This window comes from Melospiza georgiana, chromosome 4 (assembly GCF_028018845.1).
Source record: "Melospiza georgiana isolate bMelGeo1 chromosome 4, bMelGeo1.pri, whole genome shotgun sequence".
NCBI lineage: Eukaryota > Metazoa > Chordata > Aves > Passeriformes > Passerellidae > Melospiza > Melospiza georgiana.
The window spans coordinates 21,784,812-21,811,684 of NC_080433.1; the positions used below are offsets into that span (position 1 = coordinate 21,784,812).

Here is a 26,873-nt window from a genome sequence, read left to right on the forward strand (position 1 = left end):
GTGACCAAAGTTTAGGAGAGATACAGAAGAAGAAGTGAACATGACCCACTTCCTTAAAGCAGGTCTTCCCGTCTGTAGTGATGGTGGGAATGTTCTGCAGCCAGAAGAGGTGACATCCTGGCAGCACAATGTGCCATCTGTGCCTTTTGACAAAACTGTCTTAAATCAGCACATTCTGCCTGGGAGGAGGTCACAGCTATGCTCCTTCAAGCTTGCAAACAAATGCCACAGTAGTGACAAGTCTTTGTTCAATTTTACAGATCTCCACCTTTCTCCATCCCATCTCCTGCAAAAATTTCCATTAGGCTTGGAAAGAGATTTCAGAAGTTAGACTGCAGAAATACATCCAGTTTAAGCTGGATTATTCTTTTACATATGAGGAGTTTATCTACAAGATCTGATGTCTGAAATACTTCAGGATACAAGCAGTTGAGACTTACCTCCACTTCCTTCTCATTTGGACAGTCACTGTAGGGGAAGAAAAAGAACCATGGAACAGACTGTGGCTTTAAATTCATACCTGCAGGTGATCACTGAAAATCAAAACACTTACGGCTCATTTTGCTTGGTTTTATCTCCTTTAATGCCACCTGCAGTGGGTGAACTCCCTGAGAAGAGACCAAAAAAACCCATTTTCAGACCAAAGTGAAAAAATAGTCTCCCCAAACCAACCTGTGAGAGACTTTTAAGCTTCCACAAAACCCCCTGTTCAAGATTTACAGTTTTAAGCTCTCACCACTTAAAAGAACTCATGTGCCTCAGGTTCTGTTTGTTATGAGGCACCACGGCACTGCCACCTGTACAAGGCCCCAAAAGTCAGTTGTTCAGGGCGCTTCAGCTGCTACTTATTATTAGCATAGAAATGGTTAATTGAAGGTTTTTGCTTCAGGATGTGACACAATTTACTACCTCACCAGCTTCTAATGATCTCCAAAGGCAAAAGAGGAGGTATGCCTAAGGAGAAAAAACATCCTGCTCCTCTATATCATGGATAGCACAGAAATGCTTCTCTTACAAATCTCTGGGGAGAACAGGAGTGCCAAAACTGTTTCAAATATCCCAACTCCTTTGCAGCTAAAAATTTTCCTCCTGTCTAGAGGAATGTAGAGCTGGTTAGATCAGTATCTGCAGAAATCAGAGCAGCACATTCTGCATGACACCACTGTTCTTCTAGTCATTGTGATCTCCAACTGCAGGTACCAAGCCCTAAAACATCACACTTGGTGTGGGACAGGCAACTCCCTGCACCTCTCTACACAGCTCTGGACTCAGCTTGTGCTCCAGGAACATGAAGGTGTCCAGCAAAACCCCCTTACCTTTCCTGCTGGGAGCCACAGCTAGTGCTTCCTCACTCCGCTCTTTGTTATTTCTCTTTTCCTGGTCCGCTTCCTAAGGGCACATCAGAGCAGTCAGAGCAAGGGAGCAGCCACACCACCCCTGGAGGGGCCTCTCCCCTCCTTTGCCACCGCTCAGCCAACCCAGCTGGGCTTTTCACTGTCACCAGCACTCTTACCAGGTCTTGCTTCAAAACATTTTGAAATACAGGCTTGTGTTCTTCCGTGGCCAGGGAGGATTCCCTTGTGATCTGACTTGGTCCTGTGAACAACATTCCCAAATCCAAACGTAGCAATTAATAAAGCACACCCAGCTTCCAACATCCACCATTTTAGCCATGGGCCAACCGAGCTAAAAAACTGCACCAAATGCCATGAAATACCACTGAGAAAGAGAGGAGGCAAAGAACACCATGAAGACACATAGGAAGAAGTATGATAATTAAGATTAGAAAAAATCCCCATAAGAAGTGTTATATGTCTACAGCTGAAAATATAATGTACTTCCTGTAGTTAAAGATGCAGGAGTTACAGTAATATTCCCTTGGATAAATAAATTTTATATTTTGCTACCAGCATGGAGATTGTTTTGTTGGTGGTGTGTTTGCTGTTTAAAGAGGCAGTTTTTAATTAGTATTTATACCTTAAAACAATCAAGAATATTTTGTTTCCTTCTCTGTTTATGCAGTCACACAGCTGTGAGCCAAAGCAATCGCACAGAGAACAAAAAAAAGAAAAAAAGCAAAAAATCCAGAAAAACTCCAGCTTCAAGTTGGAAGCCTGCAAGGGGAGATTTATTAGTTCTAGTATTAGGAACACTTTCTTTTCAGAGATGTGCAACAGATAGCTGGACTCAGACTTTAAAGCTATTGAGACTTCTTTAAATCTGTTCTGCATATCTGCTTCCTCTTACTAAAGGCACCTGGATGACATATGAAAATTAACAGTAGAGGGAAATTAGTAGAAAGAAAATGCTTTTAAATAATGAGACAGAATAAGATTTCAGGAAGATAGTACTGAGGAAAGAAACAAAGCCAAACAAGAAACTGTAGTCTCATATTGAGGTAAAGATTAAAAAGATATTATAAACAAACACACACAGGTATTCTGCGCTGCTTATTCAGATCAGCTTCACAAAACCAGCTTAAGTACAGTGTGTACAGATGCTCCAGTTTTGGTTTGATTTTATAGTTTTTCAGTGGAAGAAAATCGAGAGTTGGTAAGAATCTGGTGGGTGTTTATGGCTCTAGCAAAGACAGAACAATATTCAAATGCCTCTACACTCATCTCGCCTCTTGACCCATCCAGCTTCTTGTGCAACAGCCTTGAACGAGAGGAAAGTGCTTAGTGGCATTGTTGAACTAAATAACTGTTTAAACCCACAAAAACATGTTTTCTCTTGTCAAAATGGTCTGGGATTTTGTACCCACTCACTGTTTTACCAGCTGAGCAAGCCCCAAGATCTCACCAAGTTGTTTCATGCTCCCTTGCCTGCAGTGCTGTGGTAAGAGGGGTAAAAAACTTCATTCCTACTCAGCTTCACGGAGGCTTGAGAGCACTGGCAGGTGAAAACACTTGCAAAAGTAGAAATTCTCATGTTGTTGCTCTTACTCAGCTTCCTCACATCAAAGATGTGCTGGAAGCAAACAGTTTCCTCCGAGGGTGAGCAACAGGCAGTGCAGCCGCCACCGTACCTGCCAGGGGAGCTGCTGGCTCCTTGCTGCTGCTTGTCTCCACTGCCACATCTTCCCCTCTCTCATGTAAGCCCTTGGATGAGCTTTCCTCCATAACAAGGCAGCCTGCAACACCAGACAGCAGAAACACAGCTTTCTTTGTTCAGTAAACACACAGACTTGGGCACATCCAAGACTCCCAGTGCCCCAGGTTAAGGACTCACCTGGTACCGGTGCTGCGCTTTCCACTGAGGATGCAAGAGCTTCTTGGGCTGATGGTAAGTGATCACTGCCAAAACAAAACCCTTTCAGATACTCATCCACATGATTCAGATCTTAATAAAGTCTTTTAAATCTTGCACAAGACCTGACCTGGATGCGATCAGCATGGCTGGTGGTGTTGACTCCTCACGATCAATCTTCAGAGAGAGAGAAAGAAGAGTGAGTATCAGAGGGTTAATGCCAGTATAAAACTTGTATGTCAAAACTTTAACTTTCCCAGCTGTGCCTAAACTATTCCAGTAGTGAAGAACTAGCTGGTAAGTTCACAGAATCACCAACTAGTCTAAAGCCATCTCAGGAATGTTGTACTCAGAGAGGTGTTTTTGTTCCCCACTCTGTGGTTGGCTCCTAACTCACATCTTCAATGACCAACAAACACGTTACTGCACCACCACTGCTCCATCTTAACTCTGCGTCAGAAGAGATCCATTTTCGTGGTCTGGAGCCCAAAACCTACTAATGAGGTACACAGGGCTTCACCTGGCTGTAGAGATTAGCCTCATTAGGTAAAAGTGTCAATAGTCACAGCATGAGCAAGCAGATGGCTCAGAACACTCGTGTGCTGTGCTGTACAACAATGTTAAATATGACAATTACCCAGCCCCTTCAGAGGCCTCAAGCCTCCCTGGTGTGCAAGCAGCAGAGGAACAAAGCAATTAAAAGCTGGCAGTTTTGCTCATGTTCCTCTAGTTGCCACAGTGCGGTTTTGGACCTGAGCCTTATCACATCACAGACAAAACCAATATCCTCTTGAGGCTTTTAATTTCGAGGGAGGTGCTATTTGTGCAATGTCCCTCTTCTGCATTTCACCCTGGAGAGCTCCAGCTTGCTCATTCAGTTGTTGGGTTGGTCTCTTTATGGCTGAAGATACAGGGGGGAACTGATGAGGTTCAAAGGGTTAAGTTGGTAATGACTTGTGCTGAATTACACCCTCTGTTGAAGAAAAGTGCTGAACAGAAAACAAAACCAGCACAACCCCCCCTCCTCTCTCCAAGAGGAGAAGGAAGGAGGGCGAACAGCTCCCTCCACAGCAAGCACCCAAGAGCACTACTGAAGTGTGTGTGGAGAAAGAGCAGAAAAACCACATCAGCAAGTGTTCTTTTATCTTTCCTACCCCCTTCAAACACCCTCAGAGGACACAGGAAACCCAGCAAATGAGAGCAGGAGGTATCCAAGGGCCCGAGTCATTCCCAAGAGTGACCAACTGCTACTAGCATTAGGAAGTGCCTTTTCCCTCCTCCCTGCCCTGGCAGGGCTGCTCTTGCACAGCCCTGGCCCAGCCAGGTGGATGCTTCCCCTAATGCAAATTCAGGCTATTTTTATTATTTGAATTCTCTCATAAGTTGAGGAAGTGCAGCAATACATTTGCCTTGTTCAGGACATTGTGTCTGCAGAAGTATTAAGGAGGAAGGATACCATCATGTTAGAAAGAAAAGAAATCTAAAGGGCTTTTAAAAGTAACACACAGCACCCAAGCAAACAGAAAAGCCCTTGCATCACCTAGAACTGAAGTGACACATTATGCTACATTACCTGTACCTGCCCAGATGGGCACATGCTCAGTGATTTCTGTTTGCAATGAAGGAAAACGCTCAATTCATTTTTAAACCCCTAAGCTGGCTGCCAGGATTGCACAGTCCCATGGATTCCACATAAAGGAAAAAAATCTCCCAATTAAAGAGAAACACCACATTCTAGATGTCTTAATAAAACAGAATCACACGATGGTTTGGGTTGGAGGGGACTTTAAAGAGCAAAGTTCCAACACTGATGGCCAAGGGACATCTTCCACTACCCCAGTTTGCTCAGACCAACATCCAACCTGGCCTTAGACACTGCCAGGGATGGGGCAGCTGCAGCTTCTCAGGGCAGCCTGTGCCAGGGCCTCCCCACCCTCACAGTAAAATCTGTTGACAGAGCATTGGAAAATGGCACAGTCCTTTAATGAGGAAAAACAGCCAAAGAATATCCTGAAGCCCATCCCTTATCACTTTTCCCACATCCATCCCTCTAGCATAATAATCCAAGGGTTCTCTATCTCAGCCCATGAATTCCGGCCACAGTCTTGTACAACTCTCCCCAAACAATCATTAACATTTGGAAGACCTGTCAGGTTTTCAGGCTGTGGTACAACTTCCACATTTATAAAGCCAAACAAGAACAAAAAGCCCAAGTTTCACTTGGCTCTCAAGTGCTCCTTTATTAAGTAGCCCCTGAGCTTCTATGGTGACAATGATTTGACACAAATAATTTGAGTTACTTACAATCTGATCTGCTCAAATACATCTGCAACTGCAGAGTAATAAAACTCCAAAGAAAACTAGGGAGAGTTTTTGTACTGAATAAGGATATGCAACTTTTCCTACATACCAGTGTTTTGAACAGATACTGGGCACAGCCCATTTGCCTTTTCTCTAGGGCAAGCTTAAACATTTACATTTCCCCCCTTCAGAACATTCATGTGCAAAGCTTGTACTAAAAAGTGATAACAAGGATGGAGAGAGACATTTTGGAGCCCAGCTGGAATTACAGAAAGCCCCAGAGCAACAAAGCACAGATGTTTCACACACCTTTGCACAGCTGTGACTTTCCAGGAGGACTGGATAAGTAGGAACCCTTGAGAGGATCCTCTTTAAGGGCACTTAATAGCAACCCAAGCTGGGAGTCCTTCACCTGCTCTACCCCAGTGTGCTGAAACCAGAGTCCCCAGCACTCTTACTTTCTACCCACACTGCACTTTCTGCTTTGATTTACCACTACAACCAGACCATCCTGTACTCACAGGTACCACACACCAGGCAGGTTCACCCTGAGGCTGGCTGCTCTGTGGTCCCAAAAGGTTATTTCCAGGTTCATAGAAACCACTGATCAATATTCTTCCACCATCCCCACCAATAAAGGAGTTTGTAAGCTCATTAGGAGCCCTGTGTGGTGGAGCTGAGGTCTAGACTTCAACAGTGAGGACTGAGGCACAGCTTAGGTGTGCTGAGCTGCAGCTTCTCTTGCTGCTGCCCCAGGGAAACTGCAGCTCAAGCTCTAGATGCAGGATTCAGGGCAGCAGTGAAAGCATAGCTGAGTACACCAGCTGAAGGAAAGCTCCCCTACAGCAAAGATGGCATTTTTCAGCTGTTACATGGTGCCTGTGGGAGGAAGTGCAAAGAGAGGCAGTACTCCCAACTGAAGCATCCTGTGGCTCCTTGCAGGTGGAGAAAAGGAGTGAAAACACTCCGTTCTTGCCTGGCAGAACCAATTGTTACTGCAGAACCAGCACTATCTCCACCCTTGAAACCACATTTAAAACACTCCATAGCTAAAAGCATGACCCAGTTTTTGGGTTTTGATGTTCAAGACACAAAATATCAAGACATTTCATTTTATAACCAAGGTATTGCAGAAGCATGCCCAAAGAGAAGGGAACACCCCCCACAGCACCCTGCTGACTGGTGCCAGCTCCATCCACTGAGGAGCAGTGCTGATTTATAGCTGAGCCATCTGCACCTGGGTCTGAGCAAGGCATGAAATGCTCGAGCCTGTTCAAAACCACATCTCAGGCATCAGAGCCAGCACTCACCTCAGCAAGTGAAGAGTCCATCATTGTAATGGAAACAGGAAGGTCTGCATCAGTGTAGTCATCAGCAGAGCATATTTTCCACCTGGCAACACAGGCTTTATTTGCATATTGCCCAAACAACAGAGAGATAGAGCGCCCATTTTCCTTAAGCACACAACAACTGAAGTCACCACTCTCTGTGCAGTCAGTCAGCTGGTCTCTTAGGGAAGGAAAAATTCATCACCGACATCAATCCCTCCTCCCCCAAACAGCAAGAACCACCACCAGCCCTTTTCCCAACCTCCTCCACACTGCACTATTCCACAGAAAACCAGTGGCAAAAGCTTTGAGAGCTGCTGAGTCTCTTGCCGCAGACTGCCTGCTTCTGCACCTTCAGGAACATCCTCATCTTTTAAAATATTCACTGCAATTCACTTCAGCTTTCATAATCTCAAGCAGTTCAATCTCTATTTTAAAGACCTAAGGAGGCAGCTTGATAGGCAAGGACCTCAGAATTCCTGCTCTAAGCTCTGCAAAAGAAGAAAAGTGACTCCTCAAAGCCAATAGGATTTTGGCACCTAATGGCAACACCAATTGTTAAATTGGTGTTAATTGTTAAATTAGAGTTAAATATGGAATATAGACATGATTTTGGCATTCTTGTCTCAGTTCTCCAGCATGAAATAGAAACCCCATCAGGGTATTTGGCTGGTTACCAGCAGTTCTAGTAAAGAATTCTGGTAGCTGTGAACAGAAGCAAAGTGCTGCCCTGGATCCCCACGGGCTGATCACCAGGTGTCCAGTATTCCCTCTAAGGGAGGGCCCTGCAGCTGAACCCAGCACATGCAATCTGCTAGACCCTGTTGACTCTTCCCCCCCCTTACACCCCAAAAAGGTGATTACACCACCTTACCTGCACCCTCCTGAGGTCACATCTGAGCTGGACACATGTCCCACATCATGCCTCTCCAAGGTGCAGCTGCCAGAGCTCTGCCTGCAAGGCTGATCCCAGCTGTGCCCAGGAGGGTTATTTGGGCAGGAGGTCTCCAAGGTCAGAGCATCTGGTGAGAAGGACAAGCATGAAGAGAGGTGGTTCTTGGCAAAGCTGGATTTAGCTACAAGTTTTTTGGTAACTCTAAAATAATCAAGAAGCAGACCAATCAAGCAGAGATTTATAATGAGGCAATTTCTATCTCGGTAAGAAAGGCTTTGGTTGCGTGGCCTCAACTTGTTCTGTAGATGGAGAGTTTGGCAATGTGTAGCAAAGGAAGATTTGCTTCCATTCCCATCAATAATGCCTGGAATTACACTTGAACATGTATATTCTGTGTGAGAAGAGCCTCTGTGTGGTACCAGCTCACTGCTGGGAGAAACATTTGTGTGTGAAATCCCAAATGCAGCACCCTGCAGCTCTGCAATGCATGGCTGTCAGTGGCTGCTTTTAATCCTCATAAGGCTTGAGAGTTGCAGGGAAGTTCCAACAACTCAGGAGTGCAGAAAAAAGCAACAAGTACAATCTGCTGGGAAAGGTGGGGTGGTCAGCCTGGAGAAGAGAAGGCTGAGTGGACAGTGGCACAGGCTGCCCCAAGCAGCTGTGGCTGCCCCTGGATCCCTGGCAGTGTCCAAGGCCAGGCTGGATGGGGCTCTGAGCAACCTGGGATAGTGGAAGGTGTCCCTGCCCATGGCAGAGGGGTTGGAATTAGCTGATCTTTCTAGTCCCTCCCCAAACCATTCTCTCGCTATGATTTTATTCTCAGTAGCTCTGTTACTGCTCAGGTTGCTTAACCAGGACTCAGCTCAGCAGCCAAGGAGCAGGACAGTGCAGTCAGAGGGAATGGGAAGAACAGAACTCACACCCTCTGGGCCCAGACTGACAAGCATCCTGTCAGGAATATACTTGGATATATAATTTTTCCCAATAGTTCCTGAAGATTTTGGGAGCAGTCTGCCAGGTTGACAGACAGCCACCTCTTCAGGCCTTTCACTGCAAGCACTGTAATCATGGTTCAGACTCCTGGATTACATGCAGAAATAGGTTAAAGCCCACAACAGATTCTCCACATTCCAGCAGCACATTCAGCACTACTGAGACTGTTCTGCCAACTCTTTCTCTATTTCAGGTGAGAGACAGAGAAATGTCCAACACTACCAGGTCTTACCTAGCAGAGGGGAGTTGTGCCAGCGTGAAGCACTCGAGGGTAGTGCCCAGGGAAAGTCAGAGTACAAGGTGGGTCCCTCATTCCATGGTCTTTTGGAGCAGTGGAGCTGCTAATTGAAAGAATAAGAAGTGCTTCTGTTCCACTGCACTGAATACATTAATGCCACCGACTCCCCCCACACACAGGCATCTGCATAATGTAACACCAACAGTTACACAAATACATCTTTCTGTGGCTTTTTTGTCAAGAAAAGCAGAAGAGCTCATATCTTTAATGGGCAGAACAGTTACAGGAAGAGGCAGGATAATGAAACTTTGCACTTGCAACAAAACGAGTTGGTTCAAGCTAGGTCTGGAAATAAACCCTACAAAAGCAGGCAAGATGAGCCTGAGAGGAGAACCAAAGTAGCCACTCAAATCCTGTGAAGGGAGTAAAAAGAGAAAACAAAGAAAATAATCCAAAACACACTATTTCAGCCAAGCCAAGAGGTGTCATCTGAAGATGGCATCTGAGAAGACTCCTGAAACAACATGTGCAGAGCTGTTTTTGACCTAAGGTTGCTTCAACAAAAAATGGAAAAGAAACTGGAAGAAGTGCTATCTTCAGACTCTGATGCTTCTCAAAAAGCAATTTATCACATGTGTGTGTTGTGCTTCAGAGGAACCTAGCTTTGCAATAAAGTTTGGAATATGTTTTTGTACACCTGTAAACACGTGCATGCACATACACAGATATTGATATAAAATTATTTTTAAAGAATATTTAACTCAGTTTCTCATGAGGAACATTATTTATTCCCCTGAGGTAATGAAGGGAAAAAACCCCACCCAAATAAACCCAGCATCCCATTTTAAGAGGCTCAGCAATCACAGCAAGCACACTTACCTTCTCTTTTACGTGTGCAACTACCGTGGGCAGCAGAGCGCACTCAGACTCTGACTCTGCACAGCACTGTTGTAATAGAGAGAGAGTTTAAGGCAGGCAGGTAAGGAAAAAAAAACCAACAAAAAAAGGAGAAGGAGCGCTAGACCACTGATTCTGAGCAAAATGAAACTATCTTCCCAACTGAACTACTTGCAGCTATCAGTTGCAAAACTGCAACTACAAAATGCTGCAGCTGTTTGCCCTTGCCACCTTCAGCCTTTAATTCTGCAGACCCTTATGTACAAATGTAAGTTTTATTCATGTGCAGATGGCCCAGCTTTGACTCTGCTCCTCTGATGCTCCTGTCACAGCCTAGGGGACATTCATTTCAGGACCTTCTGTTTGATGTTAAATACCTTGTTGATGTGTGCTGAATCCAGAGTGCTCAGATCCTGAGCTATAGTGTTCCTTACTAGAGCCAGTTGGGAAAAAAGTCTCTCCACAATGTTCCCCCCTCCACCCCCTCCCAAAGTTGAGGCAAGTAATTTTATTCAAAGCAAAGCACTCCAGAGTTATGTAATCTCCAATGTATTTCTCCACAGAGGGCCACAAAGTTAATAACTGTTTCACTGCCTATTCCAGTGTCTGGGTACTGAAAAAAACCTTACATTATGAAATTTTAAACATTTGTTTTCAAGCCTGTCTGCAGAGTGGGACAAAAATCACCAGTGCATCAGGGAAGGTTTCCCTCAGCCCCTTCTGATACAATCACAATTGCTCACAGTGAAGACCGACACCACACCTGTAAGTCCTGACATATTTTTCCCAGAAGGCTGAATAAGGAAAATAACGTGCAGATTTGTACATACAGCTTGTGTACATGTTAGGAAAGAAGATACCAGGTGCTGTCAAACTGTTTGCAGCTGTTCTCAGCTGTGTTGTCCTTCCACCAGAGCCCTTCCTGTGCAAGCCCACCTTTCCTGTTGCCAGCAAAGGGCACCATACCTGGCACACCAATTCACAGAGACGCCTCTGCAGCAGTTCCCATCTCAGGGCATTAGCAGTTGCTATGAAGAGACATTTACAAGTCTAACAGGGCTCCTAACAACTTGATAACAAGCAGTCCGATGTTACAGCATCTCTAACTACTCCTTATCAGAATTTACTAGAGTTTGCATTAGCCTGGTTGAGCCTGCAACAGCGTTTTCAAAGGAAAGAGAAAACACTGGACATCTTCACCCGCAAATCAAGGGCAAAGCTTCCCCACATCATTAGTGTTAGGATGCCACAGTTCCCTGTGGAAACAGATCCTTCACTTACAGCTTGGGGGAAGAGAAATATTTGTCCTTTCCAGCTGACATCCTGTACAGAAGTTTTAAAATCCATGGGCTTTGTATTTAGAAGCATTTTCCCCTCTTACTCTGCAGGTGGGAGGAAGTAGGGGGTGGAATGGGTAGGTGGGCAGGAGACCACAGCCCAGCCCTTCAGTCAGAAGAGGCACCAGACCTGTCTGCCTTCTAAAGGAACCAATATAAAGCATTTTTATTATTTTCTTCAGTGCCAGTGTTGTTTGTCAGCCCTGTTCTTCAAAATGCTTTGCAAATTCTCTACACACCTGCCAGTTTATTTATCTACAGAAAGATTTCTGTAAAGTAACTGGAGTAATTTAAAGCCAAGGTCCTAATAATTTTCAGGATGGTGGTTCTTTGGGGGCTAATCTTTTTTTTTTAGGGGGGTGGTTGATTTAGTCACAGTGGCACCAGTCTCACATATGTGGGGTTTTCTCTTGATCTACCCAAGCTCACTTTGCAGGAGAGCATCTATTCAGAGATGGAAAATGACAAACCACTGTCATGCCTCTTGCTAAGAGCAAAATAAAGCAGCTGCATGGTTTGTGGGAAGCATGAAAGCAACATGAGCACACACACGAACACCAAATCACTGGTCAGAGTGGGGCAGGCACAGTTTGGGGCTGTTTCTGCCAATATCAGTGCAAAGTTGTGCCTTAGAGCTAAAGCAAAGGGTCCCAGGGAGTTTTCCTGGTGAGACAAACTGTGGCTTCACACGGAGTTGTTTGCAGTGCACACATTTGTTGGGCATATACGGTAACTGTGTGCCTGAGGGCAAAACACTCAGAGGGCTTAAATCAGTCAAATCCCTTTTCTCTAGGAAAGTGATCAGACTCCAGGGTTAGGGAAGAAAAAGGCCATGTGTTCTGGATTCAGACCTCTGCATTATTTAAATGCCCAGGTTATTGAGGTGCTGATGTCAGGAAGTGAGTCACAAAGAGGCAATATGAAGTTTCCATGGCTCTGTGGCAGAAGTTGCACGTGTACAACGCAGTGACAGGATTGCTTTCCACTGAAGAGAGCAGCCTAACACCACACAGCTAATCAAAAACACAGAGCAAGCACAACCAGCAAACAGAGCACAGAACGTACAAAAATCAAGTCTGTTTGGTTCAGGAAGCTCAAGAAATAGGGATGGCTTTGTTAGGTATAAGGTGGGGAGCAGCACTTTTGGTAAAGCAGTACCTGTGCCATATGTGGAATTACTAATCCCCCTTCCTAGGACTGGGGGTTTTGTTGGGAGCTTCCGAAGCTTCGGTGGATCCCAACACCCACTCCTTAGGATCCCACCTGCTTCTCAGCTCAGATGGTGGCAGATCTCTTCAAGGAGAAGGAAAAGTAGAAAAAAAGGGGGGGAAAAAATCCCAAAACAACAAGCAAGACTCCACAGAGCGTTTTACTGGATGACCTGCAGATCAGTCCTATTTTCCCTTGATGTAACTAAACCCTGAAGTACTTGCCCATGCAAAAAGTGAATGCTGGCACATTTCCAGAAGTTACTCACTTTTGTGCTCTTCCACCTTCTCCTGAAGCAGTTGGCAAGTGCTTTCTAAAGCAGCATTCACATCCCTGAGCTTCTGCTGCTCAGAAATGGCTTCCTCCAACTTGCTCTTCAAGGATGCTGCTTCTTCACGAGCAGAGTGAAATGCTTCAGCTTGATCCTCCGCCTAGGCACAAAACAATATTTAGGGAAAAAAGAAAGGAATAAAAACAATATAAAATAAAGCAGCCTGGCTAGCACAAGAAGGCTCTACAGTTCATGTAAATGAAACCAAACTGCATCTGTTCTTTCTCAGGAAGTGATAAAGCTCCCTCTGAACTTCTGCATTTTTACGTTGGGGTGGACTGTGTATGGAAGCTATTTTTGGGTGCTTTTTTTTCCCCCTCTTTTCTCTTTTTTTTTTTTTTAAGCCACCACAAATATGCAATGCTGCCTCTTTCATCAGCAAACTGTTGTCACCACCCCCTCAAATTTTACTTCCTCTGCTGGTTCCACTGTTGCAGGGAGGCACAGCATTCGGAACGCGCGATTCCCTTCCCCAGGGCGGCCGTGCGTCGGACGCGGCCCTCGGCATCTCCTGCTGCCCCACACAGAGGGAACTGGGCTTCCCCTTACATGCTTGCTGATGTTCTCCAGCTGCTTGTTGGCTTTTTGCAGCTCTAGACACAGGTCTTCTGCCTGGTCACCTGCCAAAGTTTCTTCTAGTAGCTGTTTGGCAGTTTTGACCCTGCGCTGGCTGCGGAGCGAGAGAGAGCACAAAGCACAACCCATCAATGACATTTCAGGGCAGGCTGGCCTGGGAGGTGACACCCTCTGGCTGCTGGGACACGTACCAAAAGTCAGCTGTCACACACTGCAGCTCCCCAGGACCCAGCACCAGGGAATCAGACATTTTTCATCTTTTTTTTTTATAGCAGGAAGGAGATGAAGGCTTTCTGTAACATTGCTGGGTACCACAGGAGAAGCACCAGAGAACTGGCAAGAAGAGTTTAGTGGGCAAGCTTTTGCACTTGGGACAGCAGAATGCATTTTCTCAGGGTTTGGGAGAAATAGTGGTTAGATATAGAGGCAGTAATTCTATAAAAAGATACCCAGGAGCTATTACTGCTTCAATGGATTGATTTCTTCACATTTGAGAGGGAATTTCATTTGACAGCAAGCAGATGCCATCAGAACTGGTGCTAAAGAGGATGGCTTTCAATAAAGCCCTTCTTTTCCACTGCAGAAACCCTTGCCCATTTCCTCTCTAACTCACCTCAGGGTTTTTTTTTTTGGGTGGGGGAGGGAGGGTTTGGGGTTTGTTGTTATTGCTTTCATCACAATTTTGACACAGAGACAGCTTTAAGAAACCAGGGCATTAGTGTTTTTATCAGCTCTTTTCCAGGTGGAGGGAGAGCATGTAATGGGTGGTTCAGTGGAAGGTAAGTCAGGCAAAAGTATGGTACAACTGCTCTGCATCAGGTCTCAGGGCTGCCAAGCCCTAGGAACATCCCAAACCCAGGGATGGGGCTTGGAGCAACTTGGGATAGTGGAAGGTGTCCCTGCCCATAGCAGGGTCTTTGAACTGGATGATCTTTAAGGTCTTTTTCAGCCTAGGCCATTTTATGATCCTGTTTCTAAGATCACAAGCCACAGAAGGAACCATATGCCAAAAAAGTCACATTTTCATATTCAATGACAACTCATTGAAGCTACACCCTTGGGGAATTGAGATAATGTCTTCCCTGAGCCTAGCAACTGTATCCCAAAGCAAAAATACCTGCAGAGAGATATTTAGCAGCTCTCCTGCTTCACACAATCCCAGCAGGTTTTTTTAAGGGCTACACCTGCTCAATGGGCAGTGCACCTTGTGCTTTAACTGCTTAGTCTGTGGTCTCCCTGATGTTTTCAAAGGGACCTTCAAGGCTGTACATCAGTTCACTCACAAACCTTAACTCCCACACAGTGCAGACCTTGTGCTAAAACCAGATCTACTCTCCAAAACAGAAGACCATTTCCTCTGTGAAAAAAAACTTAAGAATTCAGTAGACTTTGTTCCACTAAAAAACCCACCCCAAATAAGATACTAAACAGCTAAGCAACTATAAAAAAACCCACAAAACCAAATCAAACCAAAAGAACCACCAAGCCAAAACCCAATCTCCCCTCCCCAAAAAAGACAGAGATCCTTTGAAGGAGTACCTAGCAGAGAGCTTTTTCCTTAGGTGAAATTCTTCTGTCTTGGTTCTCCTCAGGTTGTCTGCCACTTGAAGAAAATCCTCCTCTAAGGACTCATTGCATTTTTCCAAAAGTTGGAGTTTCTGGGTCCAAAGATGTCTTTTTTCCCCTAGTTCTTGCTTGAGGGCCTGTGGAATTTTGAAGTTGCCATGTGGTTAGAGGAGGAACAGAACCAGAGAATGAGCCAGAGCCTTAATTTACATGGTGAGAATTGAGTTCCCTGCGCCACCAATTAATATCATCACCTACAACCCACACTACCAGAATAAAGATGAAGCTCCACCAGCAAGGTGCCCAGATACAGCAACAAAACCCATAGCTCCTAAGAGGATATTTTAATAAAGATTATCTTGCAGAAAGCTCTCAAACTGATAATTTCAGCTTCTGCAGCCCTTTCCTCAAAGTACAACTGAGTCCACTGAGTCCAAATTGGGTTTGTATTACAGCAAAATTAATGAAATAACCAAGAACCAATAAAACCCGTTTGCTGTACATGTTTAGCAGATGATCTGTGCCAGAGATGACCCCCACCACGAAGGCTTTTAGATTTACCTCTGGTTTGTTGGAGGGAAAAGGGTAAAAATTAAGTGTTAGGTAAGACTGAACTCTATTTCTCTGAAGAAATTTTTTCTTTCAGTAAAAAGTCCTGAGAAGAAGAATCCAGTGCGCTCTCTCTGACCTTTCTCAACTGAACACATGAAAGAGTGTCCTCAGACTTTAAAGAGTGCTTAATGAGAGTCAAACAGAGGTCAGGAAAGAATGAAGTTTATATTCCTGGGATTCTGCAGCAATTCCAAGGGGAAAACATCAGTCTTAAAAATACAGGCCACATTATCTGCTTGCAAGTTGGAGTCTGATGCTCATGAGCTCCAAATAAATAAAAAAAAAATAGCAAATCATGCTTAAAAAAAGGAAAAAAAAAAAGTTTTTGCTGATAGGGCTCCTAGGATGACATGGGATGTGACCATGTGCAAGTGCCCACATCCTGAGGGTCTGTTCCTCAGCCAAGGCAGGCAGCACTCACTTGTAGAAATACCGTAATTTGACACTTAAACAGTATAGGCTTTTCAGAGCACATGTACCAGACTTATCTCACAGTAGAAGAGTGAAAAAGATTCTGATGTCACTATATACACTTACATATATGTAAATATGCACACTTGAGGTTGGCTTTATATCTAATAGCCTTTAAAATATTTTTGAAAACACTAAACCCCAGCAAAACATGTCCATAATAATTTTTATAGGAAATGGTGGGCAAGGCTTCTGGTGACAACTTTTATTAAGCAGCTAATTAAATCTTGGACCATGTACTCTCTGAGGCTGGAAGAAGCTACTTTGAATCTCCCTCCCCTTTTTTTTGATCTACTGGTCTTCAGCTGCATGCCAAAATTTCACACATACCTGGCTTGTTCTGTCTAGGTGGAGATAATTTTTGACATGAAGTCACTTCTCATCCCCTATGGGACCTTTTAATTTTAAAGGATTTTTTTTTCCTTTCTTGATCCTCTGTTAGCTCAATTTCCAAATACATCACTCTTTAGGAGCCAGAGTAGGATTCATTTGCCACAATCAACTCCAACTCCTATACCAAAACATTTTAGCTTCACATGTTTAACAGGAATATGATCCCAATGTGAGTAACTTCACAAGCATTTTTCAGCTCTGACAGCTTTGCAGGAGGAGGTTTCCAGTCAAGATCAAAAAGCTACAGCAATTCACAAGCCAGCAGTTTGCTAGAGTCTACCCAAAGTCACATCTGGTTGAAGAGAGTGAGAGGATTGCACCTTCTCTAAGGAGAAGGTTTCAGGATTGAGCTGAAGTTATAAAAACCCTGGCTCCAGGACCGGATGGCTCCCAGTGGTTGCTCCAGCCCTGCCCAGGAAGGCAGAGGAGGCCCAGCTACACCATTGTGTAGCACTAGAGGAAAAAGAAGGGCAGCTTTGTCCCCAAAGAAGCAAAACCTCATGCAGCGCATCCCCTGGTGGCATCGGCTGTCACCCAAGGGAGAGGAACTGTGGGCTTTGACATCCATTAGGGAACTGGGAAACAGCATTAATGTCCAGCTTGGGCTTGTTGGAGCATTCCTAACAACAGATCAGCAGAAAGGTGCAGGTCAGAGAGAAAGTCACATCCAATAAGATGCATGGAAATGTCAGAAATTGTGCTGTTACAGGGGAGAGGAGGAGGGAACAAGTTTTTAGTTGTGTCCACAGGCACTTGCCACTACATAGGGAAGATGTTTTTACCAGTACCTTGAGCAAAAGTCCGTGCTTGCAGGCCTCACCAGAGGTATGAGGAGTAGGAGAAATACATTATGCAAGATTAAGTTGTAAAACAAGGTTTTGTTGAAATTTTTCCTGCAGGATATACCCAGTAAAACCCAAACTCCTCACCTTTCACAACAAATAAACCCTATGGAGGCTTTGATTTGGAAATTTGATTATAAAGCCTCCTTTGCTTTTTGACCTGGTTTGTCTTCCCTTTCCTTCAAGCAGAGTTTTAACTAAAGGAGCTCTTGCAGAAGACAAGCCAGCAAGAGCACAGCATGTAAGTGAACAGAAATAATCCTCTTCCTCCTCAGAAAACCCCAGTAAAGAAGATATTTCTCTCCATACAGCCATCTTTGGCCCACAGATGGATTCTATCTCCAGTAATAAACACACACAGCATGCAGCAGCAAGATACCCACCTGAAGTTTTTGCACAGCCCCACTGTTTCACTAAATGCTTCAGAGAAACAGTTACTCACCACAAGTTTTCTTTCCCAGGCCTGTTGCATGTCCTCATCGGGATCTTCTACCCATTCTAATGAAGCCATGACAAGTTCCTCTGCTTCAGATATTTCCTTTTGCTGAAAAAAAAAAAAAAAAATAACCCCCAAACTAACCTCCCCAAACTCCATGATTTTCAGTGCACATCTACAGCTCTGCCTAGAATTACCCAGGATATAAATTAGTGTTAGAGTAGGTGCCAGGTGATCTTGTTAAACTATGACCCCCTCCAATCTCAAACTATTCTTAGTTTTCCAGAAGGAGCAAACAATCTGATTATCAATGCCTGGAGAATTCCTAATTAAATATCTGATCAAAGACAGCAATATCCACATAAGCTTTGCTACTGACCAGGTTTTTCATGATGGTCTTGAATTTTTCTCCTGTATATTCAGACCCCTGAAGCAAATGCTGCACTTCACGATCCAGTGTTTCATCCAGGGATGCCTGTTCAGTCCTGATAATCTTTGGAGAGATGGAAAAGCCAGCAAGTTTGTTTTGACATCCCCTTATTGCAAACCAGCAGCAGTGACATTTAGACTTTCCTGAAGTACCCCTGCTCTGCATTTACCAGAAGGTCAGAGCTACCAAAACTTGAGGCTCGGAAAAACTTTTCCAAAACCATCACATAAACGAGGACTTAAAAAAAATGAAAAGAAAGCAAGCCAGCTAAGCTGCTGAGTGATCCAGTGTAAATATCCCTGCCAGGGCAGGCAAGAGGAAATCAGTAATTAGTTATCTTGATCCAGAGGAGTCGTTACCAAGTGATGAGTAAGCAGAGCCCTTCCTTACAGGCGACTCCACGGAATCGTGTCTCTGCACCTTTGAAGGGCAAACACAATGACTCACTGGGCTCTGGGGAGCTGCAGTATAGGATGATACCTAACTCCTCAGAGCTGCCTAGCCAAGACTACATCTCCTTTCTGGGCCTGAAGTTTTTGTGTATTTGTACATTTTTGTTGTTGTTGCTACATGTGCTAACTCTTTGCAAATGCTCCTTGCACAGAAGTAAGCAGAAATCACTCAGCAGCATCTCTGCTGTCAGCTGTGCTGCACAGCTCATATCTGAAAGGAAAGCAGCACACAGGGAAGGATGGGACTCCATGGATTGTCCAAGGAAATGGGAACAGAATAGCTCACCTTAAGATCAGAACCAAAGCCATAATTGTAGCAGGATGCTCTGCCTAAAGTGGTGTAAAACAGCTTCAGCCATACCCTACTTGCAAAAATCATCAGTGGTGGATTTATAAGGGGGGGGATCATGCTGCTGCTGGTGATGGAGAATGCAAAGACCAGCCTGATTCCTTGATCCCAAAATTAAAAATTCTGAGGATGTGAAGAACAACATTTCCTGCCTCCTGGCACCAGTGAGGAAGTGGCAGTTGGGTCCTGACAAGGGACCCAACTGAGCTGGCACAGCTGGCCTGGAAAGATCTGACAGTCAATCACTTTCTACCATAAAAACTCAGCCCCACTTTTTAAAGTCAGGGCTTCTGACACACCCCTTCTAGCAGTGTGTGTGGGGAGATCCCTCCCTCAAGTGGGGACACGCCCTCAAAGTTACTCCTCAAAGCTGAACAAAAGATTTGTCCATGATCATCAACATGGGTAAGTAATAACAAACTCTATTTTACAATTATTAGCTTGGAAATTATTAGTTTAATAGCTAGTGCACTGTGTAAGTAGCCATAAGTAAATAATTCTGATTAAGGTATTTTAGTCTAATAATGGTCTTCTATTTACATAAATAGCTTATTTTATTCATTTAAATATATTTGGTTTGCCATCAGAGATGTTTATCAGAGTTTCTTAACAGTACATTAGATTAGGACCCAACGATTTTATTGAGATGCTCACTCTAATGCTGAATTTCCTTTCTCACTACAGTCAACTTCAAAGAAAAAGAAGTCTCCTCTTTCACAAGTGAAAAAGAATCATTGTTCATGTCTGGTGTAGGCAGCACGAGAAGCAGACTGTCATTTACTTTCTGCAGCATAAAAGCCTTCACATATTGGAAAACTGGTATCTTCTCCCATCTATCTATTCTTCTGCCAGCTAAATGCATGACCCAAGCTCCTCCAGATTTACTGGGTGGAGCAGAGGGGGGGTGGAACTGGATGATCTTTAAGGTTCCTTCCAACCCAGGCCATTCTAGGATACTATGAGCAAATATTTTATATCTACAAGTGTTTTGTTTGCTATTCTTTGGACTTTCTCCAAGGTGCTTGGAACAATATGGCAGCCTTCTCACTCTGTGTTTACATGCTAGGATTAATGGCTTCAAATTCCAGAGTTATCTAATCATATACAGGCAATGAGCTTTGTTCTGCCTCTGCTGATGCAAGACAACTAGGAAGAGATTAAATTAGGGTTTAATCCATACCTCAGAAGACTCTGCAAGCTCCAGTTCACAGTGCAGTGTGCTCATCCCTTCAGGAATATTGCTGTTAAATTTATACAACAATGGTAAACTCAACCCTTGCCTAAAAGAAGCAGGGGAAAAAAATACATATCAGTCTATTTTGGATTTCTGATGAACTGCCTTTCCTGGGATTTGGCCACACTACTCACGAGATCAGCTCTTGCTGCATGTGTTGGATGTTCTCCAGCAGTTTATTTTTTCCAGCTCTCAGTGTCTGAAATATCCACGGGCTTCGGTGAGAGGCTGACTTTGCCATGCAGAATCAGCACAGGCCAAACCCAACCCAGCCCATACCTCTATGATTGAGGAATACTCCACAATGGTTAACTTGAGTTCCTTGATGTCCTGCTCCTTCTGCAGAGATTGTTGAGAAAAGAACAACAAAAAAATTATATTCCATCCTACATCACAGCAGTAAAATGTACAGTTTAGCTTGAGCAGCAACCTGACCATGACACAAAAATAGCTGTGAATTTAAAAGAATACAACAAGTTACCTTGAATTTTAAATAATAGAAAGCACTCAGATGACCTTGCCTACCTAAACTCTGAAATTAAGGAGACAAACCCTCTTCTCCAAGTGTTGTACTTTCACATATTATTCAGCTGGTTTCAGGTCCAACAGATTAAACTAGACAGAAATACTCTAGTTTTAACTTAAAATATGACCTATATTACATGCCAGCATGAGTTTTAACCCCAACTGACCCTTCAAGCAAGTTGCAATGTTTCAAGTTCACTTGTTTTTCATTATTAGAGTATGGCACCCCGTAGATTAAACACAACCCAACAGAAAGGCTGAAAAAGAGCCAGCTCTCATGGTAGGACTGAAGAATTAGTAGAAGCATCACCTTTCTTAGCAACTAGCAATTAACTCCAGTCAGGTTATGCCACTCCAATAAGACACTGCACAGACAGCAGAGAATTTATAAGAGAAAATAGGAAATTAGAGTAGGAGCTGTTGTCCTCTCTCACTTTTATGAGTTCTTCCTACTCTCTCTTTCAAAATCATTGAGGATTTTGAAAGAGATGAAGTGCACAGAAAGCTAGGCAGGAAAAGTGAGGTTATAGAACCAGATTATCCTAATGACAACAAGTTTCTATGCCAGTTTCTTCAAAATTATTCCAACCACTCACATTTATCCACATGTAATCTAGCAGTCTACTTGTAAAATTTCCATTTAGTCAATAGATTAAGAGAATCTTGTTGAAATAAAATTATACTACAGAGCTCACAAAAGCTTTGAATCACTGAAGCAGGAGAAAGTAAAAGCTACTTTAAAAAAAAAAAAGATTTCAATAAATTTGTGTCCTTAAGCTGTGTCTAGAAAAACAGCCAACCAAACCAAAACTATTAAAGCACTCAGTACAAAGTTATCAGCTGGATCACACTCCAGTTCTCTTTTTTACTATTTTAATTCACCTGCAGTCACTTTGCAGGGAGCCCAATAGTCAAATATTTTAGCAGAGCATGCTATAAATTCCTGATAAGTAGAAACTCCACTGGCATAGAAAGCTCTTTGCATAATTCATGAATCCAGAGAATGCCAGCACATTTGTATGGTCTTCTAGCTTTGTTTTCTAGTATAAAATGCATGTTTAAAAACATCTGAAATGTTCACTCCTCAGTAGAGCCTAGATAATTGCACCTCAGCAATAAAATGAAAAAATTCCTTTTCCACTGGGCTCCAAGTCACGATTTCTAACTTGACACAAACAATTTCAATAAAAGACATGAAGGGAAAGGCCTTCTGTAGCTCCCTGCTGAACAAAGTAGCCTTTAGAAGTTTCTGGACATATTGTCTGAAGTTTGCAAGTCTGTTTTAATAGGTTGTGACTAAAAAAAAAAGAAAGAAAGAAAGAAAAAAAGGCAAGCAAAATCCTGAAACCTTTAATTATGCTGACTCATAGGCAGGTCCTAAATAGAGCTCGCCTACTTTGAAGCCATTTATAGGATCAGGTTCTGCAGTGGGAGAAGAGTAGAAATCAAAGAGCCATAGTGAATACTACTGCCTTGCCTTTTTACAAATCCTCCCATCAGTACAGACCAGAAACCTGGGCCAGGGGAAGCTGTCCCTGCCCAGGGCATGGGGCTGGAACAAGGTATCATTAAGGTCTGTTGCAACCCAAATTATTCTGTGATTGTGTGGTTTTCAGTCATTACTGAAGTAAAAGCAACTAACCTGGATTAGGCTTGCCTCTTTATTTGCCACAGTGGTCTCATAGATACGGGTTTGCATCTGCAGAATGAGAAAATCAAAAGTAAACCCAGCCATCAAACAGACCATAATAAGAGTCTGTTGCTATTTCCTACAAGGAAGGGAAAAAGAATATCAATGTTCCTTACTTAGAAAAAACAAATTCTTCTTTGAATACCTTGTGTGGTGTTTGTTTCAAAGTACAGATCTTGTACCCAGCAAAGAGTGAAAGCATTCTTAACTTCCAGTCACTTTTGTTTCCTCTCATCTGTCCAGGCCAATATTTTCAGCAACACCTCTCAAAGCATGACCTTAATGTATTTTCTTGAATAGTGAGGGAAAGGTATCCAAAAAAAGTTTAACTTGGAGGAAATAATGAAACTGTGGATTGTTTCCATCAGCCTAGTTTTTAGCCTCCAGACAGGAACTTCCTTGGTGAAAGCTGTCACACTCTCCAAGCTACTATCTCACTGCAGTCCTTCAACACAGAGGTTCAGGACTGTTTGCCCTCCAGCAGCAGAAACCCCCCCTTTGCTACACCCAAGTAAAATCCAGGTTGACTTTTTATTCCTCTTGTTTTGAAGTGCTTACTTGAAGCTTTGAAATGCTTACTTGAAGCTCTGCTGCATTTTTAGACAGCTCTGAAATCTTCTTTTGCAGCCCATTGGTGTCCATGCTATTCCTAATAATCTAAACAAGACACAGAGTGTTTAGGCACAGCTGAGTGGATTGACAGCTTATTCTTGAAGAAACCAGGCAAAAATGACATCTCCACCCCTAAGCTGCTGCCTACTCTCAAGCAGTACCAGCATTTGTGCACATACATTCCATGTGTTTGCCCCACCAAAACTGCCTCTGCTCCTTTTCCTGCCACCCAGAGCACCAGTAAAAGAGAAAACCCCTCAAAGTGTGATTTATACCCACTGCCAGACCCAGAGAGCTAAAGAAAAGTCAGCCCTGCAGCATGAGAATTGTTTTCAGAAAATTGTAGTTTAATAGATATTTGGACAAAGAAAGACTGATCTGAAGGTGCTGATTTCCTTTACTGTCTTTTATTTAACCTGTTTCTCCATTTCCCCCTGAAAAGTCTGAAATACAGTCTGTAAGCAAGCATTAAAAAACTATCACCTGACAAAAACCAGCTTATAAAATAGTTGCTCTGATGCAGTTAAAAAAAAAAAACAACAACAACAAAACAGAAGGAATGAACAGCTCTTCTCTGAATAAAAAACGAGCTTAGGGATTCTCTGCTTATGGAGCTGCATTCCCTAAAAGCCTCCTGTAGGTCCTTGGCCAGTGTCAATGGATCCATCTGTGATGGAAGATCCCATCCACTGCATTTTTTAAATTATTTCTGTTACTTATTTTTGGCATTACAGCTCTATACAAGATTACTCCTTTGGATTTAAGGGAGGAAAACAGAAGTGAATATGAAATGATAAAGTGTTGGATGGAGATTGTTTCAATGTAGAGTTTGTCTGTTTATAGCTGTGGGAACCAGAAATACATAGAATTTGCCTATAAATACATTGAATTTGTCTATAAATCTTGGAAAAAAGGTGGTGGTGGGGGAGAAGTAGTTTGTCTGTCCCTATGCTTCCCTAACCCCATATCCTTACTCACCCAGCAAGTGGAAAATAAAAAGCACAATGCAACCTCAAGATATAAAGTTTTATGACAAATCAGCCTTTTAAAGTGTTAGATATTTTGATAACCTAATTATCATGCAAGGCTTCAAAGTATGACAAACATTTTATTTCTTAATGGCAAGAACATGTCAAATTGTTTTACCTCTTCCTGGAGAGAGGTAACTTTGATGTTGAGAGACCGATTTTCTTTTTCCTGATCAAGTTTATGGGAAAAAACAAACACAGAAAAAGAGAAAAACAGAAGAATTGGTTTCAGCATGTAAGCAGCAGATCACAAACACATTGTGTGGTGTTGAATCCTTTTGTTTTGGAGAACACACAAACAGGGGAGAGCTGAGGCTGGTGCAGCTCATGAGCCTTCACCAAGGCACAGAGAAGGTCTTACTTTTGATTTTTAACAGCCTGAGCAGCCACACCACTGTTACAGCAAGGTGTGAGGTGCTGTACAAGGGAAACAAGGAAGAGCACCTACTAGCTGTCTGTTGTGGCAGAGAATCTGCTTTCTTTCCTCTTCTGACACATTCAGGTTGTTTCTTGCTTCCTCTAGCTCTTCTTCCAGGGATTTGATTTTCAACACAGAGTGCTGGAGGCTGCACAGGGGGAAGCAAATCCACAGAAACTTCAGCCAGGTAATGTTGGTTGTTTAGATAGGCTGGAAACAGTATTTTTAGAAGCCACCAGGGACTTATTTTTTGGCATGACACTTAACAGAAGAGCAACAATCAAGCTTAAGCCCATAATTTCTGTCCAGGAAGCAAATCTCATGGTTTTACTTCCTTTTTTTCACCCTCTTCCAGTCTTACAGCAAGGGATGAAACCCCATCCAAGACAGGTGGATGCAAACAAAGCCATGTTAAATATGTTAAAAATTTAGCTCATTACAGTTAAATATAGCAGGTTACCTGAGCACAAATTCATCTTTGCAACACTTCACGGCTTATAGTTGTAGAAACCATTTTAATTCAGTATTCAAGATCACAGCTCTGCCCATGGCAGGCCCGGGGCCATCAGAGTCCCCTACCTTTTTAATTGTTGACATAGATGCTCATTATCTCCCAGGAGCTTGCTGTTGGTCTCATCCAAACCTTCCAGGGTGAGCTTCAGCTTGTTGTTCTCCTCCTGAAGCTTCTGATTTTTGTACTGCAGGTCCGCAAGGCAGGTTATCAAGTCAGAGGTCTCCCTGTCCCAGTGAAAAAAGCCAGGCAAGAGTGAGAAAGGTAATTTCATCTACTTCAGACCTTTAAAGCATCCTAGTGCACTGATTAGAGGTGAGATGAGAGCCCACAGAGGACTTGTGATGCTGCAGTGTCCAGTCATTTGCTCTGCAGAGATAAGAGGGCAGCTCTAAGTCTGTTCTCCAGTTCTATGGGTATGAAGAACTTTTGGTTTTAAGCATTTTTCTGCTCCCTACAACTGGGGTTTGCTGTCAAAAAGTGCCACAGCTGGATGTCTGCATGAGAGTGCTTTAAGATTTTGCTAATCACCTCATCACTAGTGATGCTTCTGTATTCACTCTGCAATTTCTGGGTCCTTGCTTTTCCCCCAAGCCATCCCCCACCTTATGCTTTCAACCAAAACTTAAATGAGAATCATTCTTTTGAGATCCTGAAAAATTATAGGGAAGCTTTAGAGAGCAGATGTTGGATTTCTGCCTAGGCATAAGCTACAAATGAAACTTCTGCTCCTTGTTAAGTGCTTTGCCATTAACAGTCCAAATCATAGACTTCATTGCTACTAGTAAAAAAAAAAAAAACCAAAAAACCACACAGAAAAACCACTCCAACAACAAAAAAACCCACCTCAACAAGCTCCCTGTCATAAGAAAAACAACCCCAAACAGAATGCAAGATCAGACTTTTAGGTCATAATGTCTTCTTATCATCAGTCAACTAAGAATTTGGTGGAGGCAAGGAACCTGTTTAAATAGGGAAGGACATGACAAACATCTGACCACAGATTAAAAAGGCAAATGGACACAGAAGCACCAAGATATAGGTAGGATAAAATACTGGTTGTCTTTCAAGTCTGACAAGAAGAAAATGACAGCATCAAGAGCTCCAGCAGACTGAGGTGAGCATTAAAATCCCCAAGGGCTCCAAGTTTCAAAATAAGGGCTCTTGGAATTTCTGTCAAGTAGTTTAAAGCCAGGAGTACTATATTCTGAGAAAGAATTGCTTAAATGGACTCACATGTCTCCTTTAGACACATCACCTCCAAAGGCCTCCAGGCTTCCTGAGGTAACATTCATCTGAGCAAGTGACTTGTCAGCTGAAAGAGGTGAGGGCTTTGGTTATAGAGCAAGAAAGTGGAACTTTCCTGAACAGAAACAGAGTGAAACATTCTGCACCTTTAGAGATGTTTTTAAGTACTTGAGATTCCGGGTCTTCCGTGCTTGATGATGATTTCTCAGCAGCACCTTCTTCCCTGAAGGAAAGGAGCATCAAGGGTCACAAAATCAGCAGGACACCAGGTTGCTTACCAACTTTGTAACACAAAACTTCAGCCAAACCCAATGTTGTGGACATGGTGTCCAAATACCACTTTCTTTCCAGAGCCACAGGGGAAGCTTATAACATCTTAGTTTCCACAGAAGACTTATTTATCAAAGTGCTGTTACCATTTTCTGTTACGGTCTTCAATCCACTCTCCCATGACAGCATGGTAGGTTTCCAGGTCCATGGAGATATCTTTGTGCTCTGGGTCAAGCTTGTTGCAGAGCTCCTCAAGACTACTGTCCTCTGAGTCCCAGATGGTTGTATGTCTCAAATAATTGATTATCTCAGACACTGCCACTTTCCCTAAGGCAGAAACAGAGGTCAAATGCCAAAGCCTGGCAAGGCACCATAAAAAAAACTGTGAGAGGCCATGCTACTGAACTGGATCCAACCACCCTCAAGAGCTGC

The 26,873-nt window shown here is 43.3% G+C and overlaps 1 protein-coding gene across 1 annotated transcript in view; it reads right to left on the minus strand.

Moving 5' to 3' along the window:
* The window catches only part of LOC131082985 (inositol 1,4,5-triphosphate receptor associated 2-like), a 36,736-nt gene that overhangs the window by 5,264 nt on the left and 4,599 nt on the right, over nt 1–26,873 (minus strand). The window contains exons 4-31 of the mRNA XM_058023264.1: nt 26,588–26,768; nt 26,318–26,394; nt 26,160–26,238; nt 24,992–25,150; nt 24,443–24,560; nt 24,113–24,163; nt 22,934–23,011; nt 22,307–22,363; nt 20,419–20,478; nt 20,274–20,338; nt 20,086–20,185; nt 18,054–18,167; nt 17,681–17,782; nt 14,894–15,057; nt 13,328–13,448; nt 12,716–12,878; nt 10,868–10,929; nt 9,884–9,949; nt 8,999–9,107; nt 7,753–7,900; nt 6,861–6,942; nt 3,380–3,426; nt 3,232–3,296; nt 3,029–3,133; nt 1,514–1,596; nt 1,317–1,389; nt 554–608; nt 441–468 (exon numbers count right to left, since the gene is read on the minus strand). Coding sequence (XP_057879247.1) covers nt 441–468; nt 554–608; nt 1,317–1,389; nt 1,514–1,596; nt 3,029–3,133; nt 3,232–3,296; nt 3,380–3,426; nt 6,861–6,942; nt 7,753–7,900; nt 8,999–9,107; nt 9,884–9,949; nt 10,868–10,929; nt 12,716–12,878; nt 13,328–13,448; nt 14,894–15,057; nt 17,681–17,782; nt 18,054–18,167; nt 20,086–20,185; nt 20,274–20,338; nt 20,419–20,478; nt 22,307–22,363; nt 22,934–23,011; nt 24,113–24,163; nt 24,443–24,560; nt 24,992–25,150; nt 26,160–26,238; nt 26,318–26,394; nt 26,588–26,768 — 2,612 coding nt within the window. The remainder of the gene's footprint in view (nt 1–440; nt 469–553; nt 609–1,316; nt 1,390–1,513; nt 1,597–3,028; nt 3,134–3,231; nt 3,297–3,379; nt 3,427–6,860; nt 6,943–7,752; nt 7,901–8,998; nt 9,108–9,883; nt 9,950–10,867; nt 10,930–12,715; nt 12,879–13,327; nt 13,449–14,893; nt 15,058–17,680; nt 17,783–18,053; nt 18,168–20,085; nt 20,186–20,273; nt 20,339–20,418; nt 20,479–22,306; nt 22,364–22,933; nt 23,012–24,112; nt 24,164–24,442; nt 24,561–24,991; nt 25,151–26,159; nt 26,239–26,317; nt 26,395–26,587; nt 26,769–26,873) is intronic.